Genomic DNA, 13874 nt, shown 5'->3' with positions numbered 1-13874 from the left:
ACAATAAAATGTGGAAAAGTCCAAGGGGGTGAATACTTTTGAGAGCCACTGTAAGATTGATAATCAAGGCTTCAAAGTCAATGTTCTTAATTTATTGTCTTTAGCGTGCTTCAGATTTTTTTAATTATATCTTGTTATGCTATTATCACTTATATTTGGATAATCTTTTTTTTTTTTTTTTTTTTTTGCTTGCTTTTTGAAAAGAAGCATATATATACCAGCAGTGTCTGACAGGTCAGGTGTCAAGGGTATATACCACTGTCTCATTACAAATCACCAAGTTAACAATGTGGCACTGTTATTTTAAGATAGATAGGGAAATACATATGAAATGACTGAGTTAATAAACTGCTCTCCCAAAGCTAAGTGAACATTGTCTTTTGTCAGTAACATACATCCCCTGCCACAACTGTAAATTCAAAATTAGAGCTATCACTATGGTGACAAAGTGGATGACCATGACTTACATCAGCATTGTGTATAGAATAGAATAAGAAAACGCAACAAATAGTTTCATGAAAATTGTGTATCTTAGCTGTCATTACATAATCAGTTGATTTGTTAGTATCATGGTGAAGTATTTTGAAATGACTGGTTATATATAAATATCCCTAGAATCTAACACTACATGTATGTAAATGAGCTGCCCCTCATATGACTTGTTATGTACATCATATTCCTGACATGATTTTATTATAAAAAATACCAATAAACAAATAATAATAATAATAATAATAATAATAATAATAATAATAATAATAATAATAATACAAAATAAAAAAAGCAGAGATAATTAGATTCAGAGTATAAAGCTCAAAAAGCTAACAGGTCTTTCAAATCTTGAAACTTGCTTTCAACAACTACATACAGCATCCTCTACCAAAAAACATACCCTAAAAACACATTTTTTTAAAAATCCTTCCAACACAAAAACCATTTGGTTTATAATAGGACCGATATCCTCCACAGCATTCACCAACTGTAGATAACCAGCCTTGTCTTAACTTCATTTTTGCCTTGGCCTGTTTTCTAACAAATAATGACTGCTGTGTCAGGCATTATACCTGCATTTCTTATGATACGCAAGCAATGGCTATTAATACTACAACCCTTTTGTTTTACATTAAAAAAAAAAAAAGAAAATTAAAAGTCTTAGTTCACATTTTGATTGACACCAGCTAGCCTGGCTCTCAACCCTTGTTTACAAACAAGCTCTCTGGATGATGCTCGGGGGGAGGGTTATCAAAGATCTGGGAGACAGCGTCCTCATTGTTCTATGACAGGCGGACCAGTGTGCTGCCACGTAGCGCTGTCTGTGCATTAAGTAAGTGCTTGTGAGTCCTTACCAACAATGGGGCGGCTATGCCACTGCAATTACAATAGGAGCTGGAGGACAGAGCTGGGGTGTATTAGTTTACAGTTGTCTACTCTGGCTGGCAGCGTGAAGGAACAGGGGGGTGGGGTGGGAATTAAATTCATCTCCAAAGGGGTTTATAAAGCAGAGCAGCTGGATTTCTTTAGAAGTACAGAAGCGACTAATTGCAAACCCCCCTCCCAGAGAAATTGATCAGTCAACTGGCAAAGAGCTACCGAATTGGGGGCCCCAAGTTACACTCAACTTTTAAAGGAATTTCTATTTTCACACACATTTATCCATAAATCATGTCTGGTGTCCAAAACAAAGACCCTCCCCAAAAAGCAGATGTTTTTAATTAAAGCTGTACTTCCATGATTGCCACAGTAAACATGCGTCCAAGCTGAGATTGATGGACATTTTTTTTTCTCTCCCAAACAACCTTTATTCACAGCATTACAAATCACGTATGACACATCAACCAATCACTGGGAAGGACTGTCAAAATTCCAGTACATCTTATCTTGTGTACAGATGTCACCCCCCTGCATAGAACATATGGCAAAATTCTGAAGTTTCATAGCAGTATCTTGTTTTTTTTTGTTGTTGCTATTTATAAGAAGTAAAATAGTTTGTGTGTAGGGTGTCTCGTGTTACACAATAAGAGACACTGCACACAAAGCATTAACTTATAACAAGAGGAGTTGTTGTTTACGTAACACATCTAACAACAAAATCTTTTTATTCAGGGAGTGTCAGAATTCACAAGCCAAGACAGCATCACCTGCAGTAACATGCTTTTGTCTTCTTGTGGAAGATGCGATGCCAGTCACTAATCTAAGCAAAGTAATAATCATATCGGCAGAGTCGTTTTTTTCTAGATATTTAAAAAAAAAAAAAAACGGTACTTGCGTTTAAATAAATTATATACAATTTCATCAACTAGTCGACGTGTTACAAAATTGCTAGCTTACAAATTCTAATTAGATATGGCATCATGAACTGGGCATGCCAATACACAGTGACCAAGGGAGAGTCACTAAAGTAGTGACTCGCAATTAAGGAACGTTTATGGACTAAGTTGTTTCAATTCAATGAATCATAAGGCATATGCATTGGATAGAATTTAAATAAATGCTTATTCTCTATTGTTTATTCTCTGTGTGTCACAGAGCATTTGTATTTCAACAGTACACTTGTTAAGAGTGACTACAAATGAAACTATATTAAATATTCATTGTATATACACTCAAGCAGAAACTGGACGAAAAAAACAAAAACTGCTGTCACATTGCCAATTGGGTGTAGGGTCACCATGGCACCAATTTAAGTTGGTAAAGCATTTACATTTTTTCTGAAGATACTACCTCTTTTTTTTCCTTCAGCACAAGTTGGTAGAAAAAATCTGCAGCAGTCTGTTCTCCATAACAGCCGTACAGTTCTTTAGTGCTCCTTGTGAAACATCAATACATTTGCGCAGTCTTAGATACAGAAGAACCTGCCAACGACATGCTTACTTTTAGCTGTTTATCAAGGTCTGTGAGATCTGTTGTCTTGCCTATCATGACTAAAACCACAATGCAACCCTAAAAGAGAGCCACTAAACCCTAAACACCTGTTGTTGCCCACCCCCCCCACGGGGGCTCCATTGAGCACATGCGTTTTCACAACCCTCCCATGCACATGGTATAATAGTAAAACACATACAATCGATAAAGGTTACCTCACTGTAACAGTACTGCTGCAGCTTACTAACTTGACAGACTGGAAGATCACACATCACTTATACACGGACTGTCCAGGCATAGAGTACAGGACCAAATAACCAATGGTTTTAGACTGGGAACCCACAAATTGATGGAAATTATATAGTGTGATATGTATATATACATACAATACATATATATATAATATATATATGATATATATATATATATATAGATATATATATATATATATATATCTATATATAATATCCCCCTATAAGGGGGAGTTGGGTCATGTCAACGATTTCCCTAGATAAAAGTACATTGAATTAGACTTCAATTGTAAGAATACAATTTCTCAATTGTATTCTTACTTTTTATTTTGTTCAAAGCTTTCTTCCAATAAAACTCAAGTCTTCATTTCTTTAGTCTCGGATAACATGAATATAAACCCCCCTTTAGAATAGTATTGTATTAATTAGCAGGTATAGTTGAATAGAGATGTTGGCAATTAAGTGTATGCAGCAATATTCCTGACACCAAGGTTAAAACAAACAGCTTCAAAGAAATCGACACGCATGAACACAGTACATTCTCTTTTAATTTATGCAAAACTAAATAAAAAGGACAAAACAGGCTTAAATCAGGATTGTCACAGTTTCACAGCACACACTAAAAAAAAATGCAAACAAAAATCCACACAAACAAAATCATAAATAATCGCCCAGAGCACTAACCAACCCTATTCGTTAGCATACCGATTGTCCTCTACAGACTGCAAAGCACTAACACAAGCATCTGATTTTCTAGAAAATAGAAAGGTTTTTTTTTTTTTTTTTTTTTTTTTAAAAAATATAATTAGTTGAGATACCGTGAAGTACAATTCTATATATATATAAAAAAAAAAAAAAAAAATCCCATTTGACATTTAGTAGCTTTCATTATACACGTCAAAATTACAGCAGATTTTACATGGAAACAATAAATACTCATGATTATACACAGTTTCACAGTGCAGAAGATTCCAATTTCAATATGTTTAATATTTAACCCTTTAACTCCTAGCTGGACAATCTATAAATGACCAGTACAAATGATTTTTAACCTTCCAGCATTTATATACTAACAACCCCACACAGATACACACATTTATATATGCATTTGCCTATATATATTTGCCATATAAATTATAGATTTTAATAAAATATGGGTTTGTTTGTAATTTGCTTGTTTGTAAATCCTTTAAAAGAACCATGTATCTGTTCCTTAGCACAGCAGGCTAAAGGCAATATTGTATACAGTATAACAGATATGTATCTACACATCTGTGTATTGTACACAAAGTCACTTATACAAATAGCAGACACAGGTACAAAACACAATTAGCACTCATTTTAAAATACCTTACCTTAAAAGGTAGCTAACCTGTGAAACCAGTTGTTTGAATTAATTTCTGATACAGTAAAATTAGAAATATTATAACATAATACACAACTAAAAGTGTTAGATCAGTGTTCGATGTATCCATAATTTGACTAATCTGGTTCAAAAACTCCCACTTGGTATAGTTTTGCCTTCAATAAAAAAGATAAAAACATGCAGCTTCGAGCAAAGATCCAGCAAATCTGGTTAACCTTATTAAACAACACAACACAATAATACCAAGTAAACAAACACACAATACAAATAGGCCATCAAATAGACAGTTGATCGCTATTTACTTCTAATTCTTGATGCTAGGATTTAAAGATAAAATGCAGTTAGATACTTCTAATCAAAATGCAACATAACACTTCCTAGTGTGCAATCCTTGTTTTCTTTTTTAGAACAGTAATACAATGAAGCCCTTATCTTAGGCATACTTAGAAGGACGTCCTTTGCTTTCTCAAAAACAATGCAGCTGTTTACAGTTGTTCCTATACTCCCTTAAATAAATACACAGGGTTCACCGCAGGGAATTTATTAGTGCAAGGTGTTATGTTTGAAGTATTCCTTACTAGTAAAAAAACAAAACAAACAAAAAAACACAACAAGCAAGGTAATTAAAGTAAATAAGAAAGGAGTAATTTGCAGGCTATTAATCCAGACATTCCTATGAACAAAACAACAGTCATTCTTTTCTGCGTTCGATTCTATGGAGGTATTCACCAAGAAGAGTCTATCGGCCAGTAGTGTTCATTATTTACTTTTAAATGAACTCCTTCGCAAGCACAGCTTTTGTTTTGCCAGTCTCTTGCTGAGGCAGGCCTTGGTTGCCCTGTACTGACTAAACGCATTTGAGTCAATTTTAGTGATTCAAAGTCAGGTAACTATCATGGTTTTGATTGACGTACTGGGCTTTTTTTTTTTTTTTTTTTAAATGCCATATACAGTGTGAAGACACAAAGGAAATTAAACTATGCATGCTGAAAACAAGTGCTTACTTTTACTTTTTCTTTTGTAGCACATCTTAAGCTTTTTCTTCTGTTCCTATAATAAGACACACTGGGCCACATTCACAAAGTATTTACAGAAAAAAAACAAAAAACAAAAGTAGAAATATTACACAACTATCAAGAAACAAGTAAGACATGCGTAGGAGCTCTGTAAGTTGTGTAACATTTTGTTTTTCCTTAAAAATAACCATTTCATGGTATTTGTATGACCACAAAAGCGTAAATCTCTTGAAAATAAATTTGAAGTCTGGGACAAAACTACAAGTCCTCTTTTTTTATTTTTAAACAATGCTTTCAGAGGACATACATAATGAAACAAACTTGGTGCTTACTGAATCTGACCCCTTTATACAAACAATTAATATTATAGGACACGTAAATCACAAAGAAAAAAATAGTTGCCAACCCCTATAGCTAAAACAGTCCTCCAAAGTACTGATCACTTAAAATGAAGAAGAGCCAAGTGGCAAATTTATGAACCCAAGCTGAACATTTCCAAATCTTGTTTTAAATGACAAAATCTAAGTGCTTGGAAATGGATAATAAAGATAATAATTAAAAACACACTCTAAGAAACTCTAAACCAAAATACAATAAAAAAACCCTAACTAATAAATACTAAATCAAGTTTTATCAGGAGAGCAAACAAAAAAGAAAAATAAATAAAAAAATAAAACTTAGTAGATTTTTAGTGCTATTCCCAGCCACAGCAAAATACCAGAACTCACACAGTATTCAACAGAATCCAATCACAGTACTAACATAGCACAGCACTGAAAAGAGGCTCAGAGAAACAGTACATTTTGAAAACATATGTGACATTATTTAACCCTGCATGTTTGCCCAGCCTGTTTAAATTTGTACATGCATTATGTTCAGTAGTTCATAAAATAGCTGCAAAATATCATACAATTATAACTTACTCTGTTGCTCACCAAAATGGAGTGTCGATTATATATCTATATATGTAATATATACTTTTACACTTCCCCCTATTAATTAAGCTTGTATGTGCACGTGGGGAATTGGGTTCACATATATACCAAATCTAAACAGTTAATGTCTGACACATACTGAAAAACCTGGAAATAGTTTGCTGATATTGCTTAATAGGATTTATAGTCTGTGAATAATTGACATAATATGTTGCAGCATTAGTAGACATTTTTGTGTGTGTGTGTGTGTGTGTGTGTGTCTATATATATATATATATATATATATATATATATATATATATATATATATATATATACCGATAAATATGCATCATAGCAACAAAATTGAAAACATAAAAAATACATAGGTCAGCTTACACAGTCAACACAAGCAGAGATGCAGCAAGCAACCTCAGCTCCCCTTCAGCTTAACCTCTAGTTGCTGCACTGAATCAATACGTTTTCTTCTTTCTTTCAACAGCAGGGCAATAGTTTTGTGGTTAGGACAAGAATGTGGGGACTTACTTGAAAAAGAACACTGCAATACTGTCTTGGCCGTTTAAAAAAAAAAAAAAAAAAAAAAGCCAAACAAAACCAAAAAATAAACATAGCACGGCGTAAACTCACCCTCTTTAAAGTACACTTAATTTTTCTTGATATGGGAACCGTTGGCAATGTCAGTGCCTTTCTTTGTTGTACACTCTCCACACAAATCAAAGACCAATACTTATAAATGAACGTGTGTGTGTGTGTGTGTGTGTGTGTATTTATAACAGAGTATGACATATTTAAAAGGTCATCACTTCCATTATATAAAGAGTTTACAGACCAAACCACACCTGAATACTGTATGTATGCTAAGAAGTAAAGCCTACTTATATATCTTTTTTTTTTTTTTTTATGAAGCTGTCAATTTTATGGTGCGTATCAACTACAGAATGCATATTACGTAAATATAAACATTGCCGTCACCCTACAGTAGAACGCCATCCATATACTTGGCAAGTTGCTGCAAATCTGAAAGACTGCATTTTGCATAATCGAAGATACAGAACTTACCAAATTGTAATGAAAGTACTGCTATTTCAGCTTTTGTGATTGCTCCACTTGGTGTTGGTTTTAACCAAAAGGTATGTTACTAGCCTGCATGATCTGCTATTTAAACTGGTCTTTCCAAAAAGAACTATGCCAGATAAATGGCTTGTTGAATTGAAATTGTAATTGGCTAGTTTTACAATGCAGCCATACCACAAGTGCCAAGTGTGGTGGTGCTTGTACTGTATACTGACCTGTACATATCTACATATACTGTATATAAAATATATATATACCATCTACTCCGGTAGTAATTCTTCATTATCCAATAGCCAGAGTCTTCACAAGACCACAGTGGAATTTACGGATGTGTCGATAGAGGTCCCCAGACTGAGTGAAGCGTCTCTCGCACCATTTGCAGGCGTGGGGCTTTTCGCGTGTGTGGACCACGGCGTGGCGGGTCAGGTTGTGCGAGTACTGGAAGCTCTTGCCACACTGGGCGCAGGTGTAGGGCTTTTCTCCAGAGTGAGTCCTCTCGTGGCGCTTTAGGGTGTACATGCAAGAAAAGGTCTTGCCACACTGGGAACAGGTGGGCACCGAGCCATCAGGGGACAGCTTGGAGCGGGTGCCGTCCTTCTCCCTGAAGTGGGAGCTGAGGTGGAGCTGCAGCACGTGGGGGCTGGGGAAGACTTTGCTGCAGAGGGGGCACACGCAGATCTGCTGGCCGGGGGGCAGGAGCACGCCGCTGGAGGTGGAGATATCAGATGAGGCCAGGTCTTCCTCCTCTTCCTCCTCACTGCCGCTCACCCCTCCTCTTCCCTCAGCTCCGTCCTGCTCCATCACATCTTCATCCTCCCGGGGGTGGAGGGCGGCCGAGGAGCCATTGTTGCCTGGGAAAAGGGCTGCGAACCCTGTCACCACTGAGCTCCTGGCTGAATTCCCAAAGCGCTGGCTCTCAGGGCTCATGGGCTCACTGTCCTCCTGGTCTGACAGCAAGTCGTGTTCGTCTTTAACAAGTGGCTCGCTGCCCTGCTGCTGGCTGTCGGAAGCCAGCTGTCCTGAAACGTAGGGGTGTAAGGAATCTCTGCTCGACAGAGGCTTGAAAGTCAAATCCAGAGCACAGTCTGCATCATCTGAAGCCCGAGACCTCTGAGACAGAGCCCCCGTAGAACCACTGACATCAGCTTTTGTTTTTCCAGCTGTTCGGATGCAGGACTCGGCCTCCGTTGACACATAATTGACACCTACAAGGTCCGGGGACCTGCCAGGGTGACCGTTCGCCTTCTGCCTGCTCTGTGTAGACCTTTCACAATCCGTGACAGCCAGTCTTGCCTTGCTGTTGTCTGTGTCAAATTCATCTGCCGGGATCTGCCGCTGCTGTACATGCTCACGCTGCTCTCTGTCTGAAGAGCTCCTCTCCTTTTCCAGGCAGCCCAGTGCTGCCCCATCGTTAATCTTTTCCTCCAAAGAGCACAACTCTTTATCTTTCAGCCTGCTTTTGCACACTTTCACAATGTCATACATGTGGAGGTAGCTGGCTGCAGCCAGCACATCTTCCACAGGCAAGTTGTTGAATTCCATTTTCCCCTCATACATAAATTCAAGGAGCAGGCTGAAAGCAGGGGCTGTCACAATGTCATTGTTCAGATGCACAAGGTCCCTTTTGTCTAGCTGGTCTCTGTAGAAGAGATGGAAGTACATGCTGCAAGAGGCCAACACTGCTCTGTGTGCTTTGAATCGCGCCTCTCCAACAAGAACAGTGCAGTCGCAAAGGAAACCTTGGTGACGCTGCTGACTCAGACACTGCAGCAACTGGCGGCTATGGTCTGGGAACTCCATTCTTCCTTCATAACCTGACCAAAACAGGAAAAACTGGATATTAAACAAACACAAGAAAGTCATTCAACGAGTGCAGCAGCGAGTTAGCAACCAGCAACTGTCTCAGCAAAGAAAGAACAACAAGAACCCTCAAGCAAAGAAAACTGTTAAAATAAACACAAAAAAAACACGCACTTCAGCAATTTGCTTTGTTGTGCAAACATCCTTTGCGTCTAATAAATAAGTTCCGGATAAAACAAAGATTACACTTAGAACAAAACAAAAATATCTGTCTTAAAGTAAATAAAAGCCACAGGGGGAGGCAGTGTGACACCAAGCTAACCGTTGCCAAAAGACTTTTTTTTTTCCCCATAGCGAATTAAAAAGTTGTACAACCTTGCTGGCGGACCATCATTAGTTCTGTTCTACAAATAATTACAATTACTGGAAAATTAACATGTTTTTTATATCTATGAATAAACGAAACGAACATTAGTATAACAGCTGATCTTTTTGTGGAAGAATGCACTTTATAACGGCTTTTTAGAAACAGTTCTTAAAAGAATACACAATTTTTTTTTTTTTTTTGCAATTACATTTTCAATATCAGAGCACCGGTATCGTTATTAGCAGCTTCCCCTGCCTATACCCAAACAGCAGACTCCTGTCACTGCCACTTGCTATGACCAACTTACATTTCTCAGTAGCATGCCGTATCAATCCGATCAATGTATCGGTAGTTTTAGTGCTTCCCATGGAATTATAAGGAAACGAGCAAAGAAGTAATAGGTTTTTGCAACTATATAAAATGAAAGCCTGCACATACAGTACACAGAACAGCAGCCTCGGAAATACCAACACCAGTAGTACTCCAGCAAGCGGGATTAAGAAAAGCAGAGGAAGTTAAACGAAGTGAGTGAGTGCTCTGTTCGCTAATTACACTGCAAGCTGTAGAGTCAGCTGCTCTGACATCACCGCAATGGAAATGCTACCTCCAGCTGTGCTCCTTTTAATACCATATGTTACTCCAAATCAAGCTACCAGCTAACCCGCAGCTTGCCTCCTTTAAAGTCCCAGAAGCCCTTTTATAGGCATATGAGGCGACACAAACTTTATTTTGTGCACCCACTCCCCGTTACAAACACCAGTTCTACTCACAACGCAGTTAAGCCAATTGTCCTTAAACACGCCTTTGTCTTTTTACTTACAGAGACATTTATAACGCCAAACATTATACAGGAATTTTTAAATGTATCAGACACCAATTAAAGTACTCCAATCCACCTGTTCTATTAAGCGTTATATTAGTTTTCTCCCTATCGTTTGCTGTCTATTTGCCAGTGAAAGTAGTCGTCTGTCGCTATGGCCAAGTTAGGGGGCAGTAGCAAACTCCGAGCCCAAGGAAGGAGGCGTCCAATCACAACGAAACTCCGCTCCATAGCCAGCGCCAGACTGAGGGCAGGTAACAATAATAAGTTTCGGGTGCCGTTTCTCGTTAAAGCGACATACTTACACGTTGGTCTTGTAGCCGAGGAGCCTAGATTGACCTGTTTACAGCAGCAGCGTTGGCTAGGAATGCCGTCGTCCTTTCATGATGAGTTCCCAGATGTTTGTGTCTCAGCCTGTCCCTGGCAGCCTAGCAGCACCCTGTGTTTGTCAAGCAAGTAGTTAATGGTCCAGTCTCGCGATAGTGCCTGCTACAATAGCTACTGATCTGCATAACATCACATAGACTGACAGTGGGAAACTGATTCTTGTAAAAGAAGTGAGTATCGTTACTGTATTCAATACAAAAATATTAGTAATAATAATACCCAACAGTACTAAATGCAGATATTTGAGGTATTTGCTACGTTTTTCGTAGCATTTGCATTTATGTAAAGATTGTATTTTCTTGTTTTCTGTTAATTTTTGTAATATTTTTGCACCTTCACTTTACTAATCTTTGTTTTTCTCATATAGCTTTTTTTTTTTTTTTTCTGAACGTAAAACAAACTGCTCATGTTTCAAAACGACTTAGTTTCAGGTAAACGCTCCCGATTATGTCTAGTGTTTAAGCATGATTACACTTTTCGCTTGTGTGACTAAAAATAACGTAGTTTAATCTCTTATTATGAAAAACGTAATACAGTTTGCGGTGCTTTTCCATGCTGACATGTATTTAAGCATCGCTTTTGCCAATAATGTGCTTTAATACACTTTGCGTTTCCTTAGCCATGATATCCAGATGTGCATTTCGTAAAAGACAGTTCAATTCCCAGTAAAACAGATACAGATTCAACGCTGAGGTTTGATGTCTTGATAACGGCAATCTCATCTCAAGCCCCTTTCCAAGGGAACACGTGTGTCCACATCGCTCACCCACAGGAGATGAGTAGAATCTTTGCAGGTAAGTTGTCAAGCATGCCCTCGTTTGGGGAGGGGTGGGGAAACAGTGTGGAACAGTCACAACACTTTGAGGGTGTTGAATATTTGTAATAGCCATGGATAAATCCAACGTGAATAATGATAAACAGGTATGTTTGTAGATCATGCTATTTTAAATTTTTCTTTTGAGATTCTTAGCTATCTATCTATCTATCTATCTATCTATCTATCTATCTATCTATATATCTATCTATCTATCTATCTATCTATCTATCCATCTAGCATTTTTATAAATCCCTTCATGTGTTCACATCACAGAGCGCTTCACATAAAAAAAATAAGGGACAGTTCTAATAGTTAAAGGCAGCTCTGAACAGGTGGGTTTTCAGTAGCCGACCAAAAGAAAAAGTTGAGTCTGCATGTCGGATTTCGTCTGGGAGGGCATTCCAGGATCTTGGGGCATAACAGCAGGACGCTCTGGAGCCAAATGTTTTGAGATTAGCTCTAGGGATCTGTAGGATTTCCGCGCTAGACGAGCGTAAAGTGCGCTTTGGAGCTGGAGGGACAATTAGGTCGGACAGATATGTTGGGGTGAGATCATGCAGTGATTTATACACACGTAGAATAATTTGACAGTCAATGCGGATCTTCACAGGGAGCCAGTGTAGAGACTTCAGGACAGGGGTGATGTGCACAAACGTTCCACTCTCAGTGAATCAATCCACGATACATGAATAGAACCGATTGATTTATAATTAGGGCATCTGATTTTCTGGCGATTTTTTTTTCTTCCAAATTCGAATAGAATTATTTAATGAAAAAATTGAGTGAGAGAAATCGGGTTAAATCGGGTAAAACCTGAAAATCAGACGCCCAATAATAATAATAATAATAATAATAATAATAATAATAATAAATGCCAGAAGCAGATTGATAATGTTTAATGATTAAATCCATCTTAAATGTATAAGACTAAAGAGTTGGATTTAATTAACCTGTACTTTGGTGAAATAAGCAGCATTTGGATTTTGTAGTATTTAACAGTTATACTAGAGAATACACTTGGATTGCATCAACCACTTTGAAGAGGTAACCCCGGGATAACCATAGATAGGTGGTCGACACATTCCAGGGTGATTCTTCAGTGCTCGAGAAAGCTCTACCCTAACCCTAACCCTAACACTAACTCTAACCCTAACCCTAACCACAGCTGGGTATCAAGTCAGCCCCAAAGTGACACGATTTGCAGCTGGTTTCTCTCTTGCTTAGCAAAAATATTTATTTTCCTATCATCTTGAAACTTGCTATTAACATATTTTTTATCTTAAACTACTAAAGAGTTTTGGATTCTGTGGATATATAAAGGTATCTTTCTGCCTGTTCATCCATCTGTATGTCTGCATGTCACATTTTTATATATATATATATATAAATGTAATTGTTACTAAACATTTAATTGTATTTTTTTTATTCTGCACTATTCTGTTCATGCTGTTGATATATGACATGGTAATGATTAACTTTTTCCTCATACCGATTGCTCTAATTTTGAACTTCCAGCCATGTCTGGGGATGTATGTTACTGACACACTTGCTAGTTCTGTAATACCAATAAAGGAGTACATTTTACACTGGAACAAACGTTTAGAAAATATAATCTTTTACTTTTTTTTTCTCTTTTCATAGTTGAATTTAAAGTTGACTGCAGTATACAGTTGTTAAAGCTGACACCCTGGGATCCTTGAAGAAGCTGCTTGATGAGATTCCGGGATCAATAAGCTACTAACAACCAAACGAGCAAGATGGGCTGAATGGCCTCCTGTCGTTTGTAAACTTTCTTATGTTCTTATGTTTAAAGCATAGCAAAGTTTAATGAAGCATAATCCAGTATGGTAAAGCACTGGGGAAAAAAAAAAATACTAAACATGTTTTCTATAGTCATGGCATGAATATATGTAACTGATATTATTATTATTATTATTATTATTATTATTATTATTATTATTATTATTATTATTATTATTAACACTAAAGATATACCACAATCCAAATCAAGTAGTTGAAGGTGATAGAGATCCAAGAGTTATTTCAGAAGTGTCTTGCACTGTATTGAATCCAGTCAGAGGCAGTTGTGTCAGTTTACAACTGGTTGTACAGGTTTAAGAGCTAGTTATGCTGGTTAGAGAAAAAGTGAATCAAGTTACTTTAGCCAAATAACAACAAA

At 37.3% G+C, this 13874-nt stretch overlaps 1 protein-coding gene and 1 long non-coding RNA gene across 3 annotated transcripts; one reads left to right on the top strand and one right to left on the bottom strand.

Annotated features, from left to right (window-relative positions):
• Positions 1–6752: 6752 nt before the first annotated feature.
• On the bottom strand, positions 6753–10902 carry LOC121323858 (zinc finger and BTB domain-containing protein 18.2-like). Of its 2 annotated transcripts, none has more exons than XM_041265145.1 (2): positions 10797–10902; positions 6753–9318 (listed from the first exon to the last, which is right to left on the bottom strand). In XM_041265145.1, the coding sequence occupies exon 2, from the start codon at positions 9302–9304 to the stop codon at positions 7787–7789; it is 1518 nt and encodes a 505-aa protein (XP_041121079.1). In that variant the 5' UTR covers positions 9305–9318; positions 10797–10902; the 3' UTR covers positions 6753–7786. The 2 variants fall into 2 exon arrangements, with proteins under 2 accessions (XP_041121079.1, XP_041121078.1); XM_041265144.1 differs by lacking the exon at positions 10797–10902 and adding an exon at positions 9979–10763.
• A 63-nt stretch (positions 10903–10965) lies between these two features.
• On the top strand, positions 10966–13431 carry LOC121323859. Its single transcript, XR_005951189.1, has 3 exons — positions 10966–11048; positions 11545–11672; positions 13337–13431. It is a non-coding gene; the product is annotated as an uncharacterized LOC121323859 (long non-coding RNA).
• The last annotated feature ends 443 nt before the right edge of the window (positions 13432–13874 follow it).

This window comes from Polyodon spathula, chromosome 12 (genome assembly GCF_017654505.1).
Source record: "Polyodon spathula isolate WHYD16114869_AA chromosome 12, ASM1765450v1, whole genome shotgun sequence".
In the NCBI taxonomy this organism is placed as follows: domain Eukaryota; kingdom Metazoa; phylum Chordata; class Actinopteri; order Acipenseriformes; family Polyodontidae; genus Polyodon; species Polyodon spathula.
The sequence above is the reverse complement of the archived record's forward strand: the minus strand, read 5'-3'. Positions and strand labels throughout refer to the sequence as shown.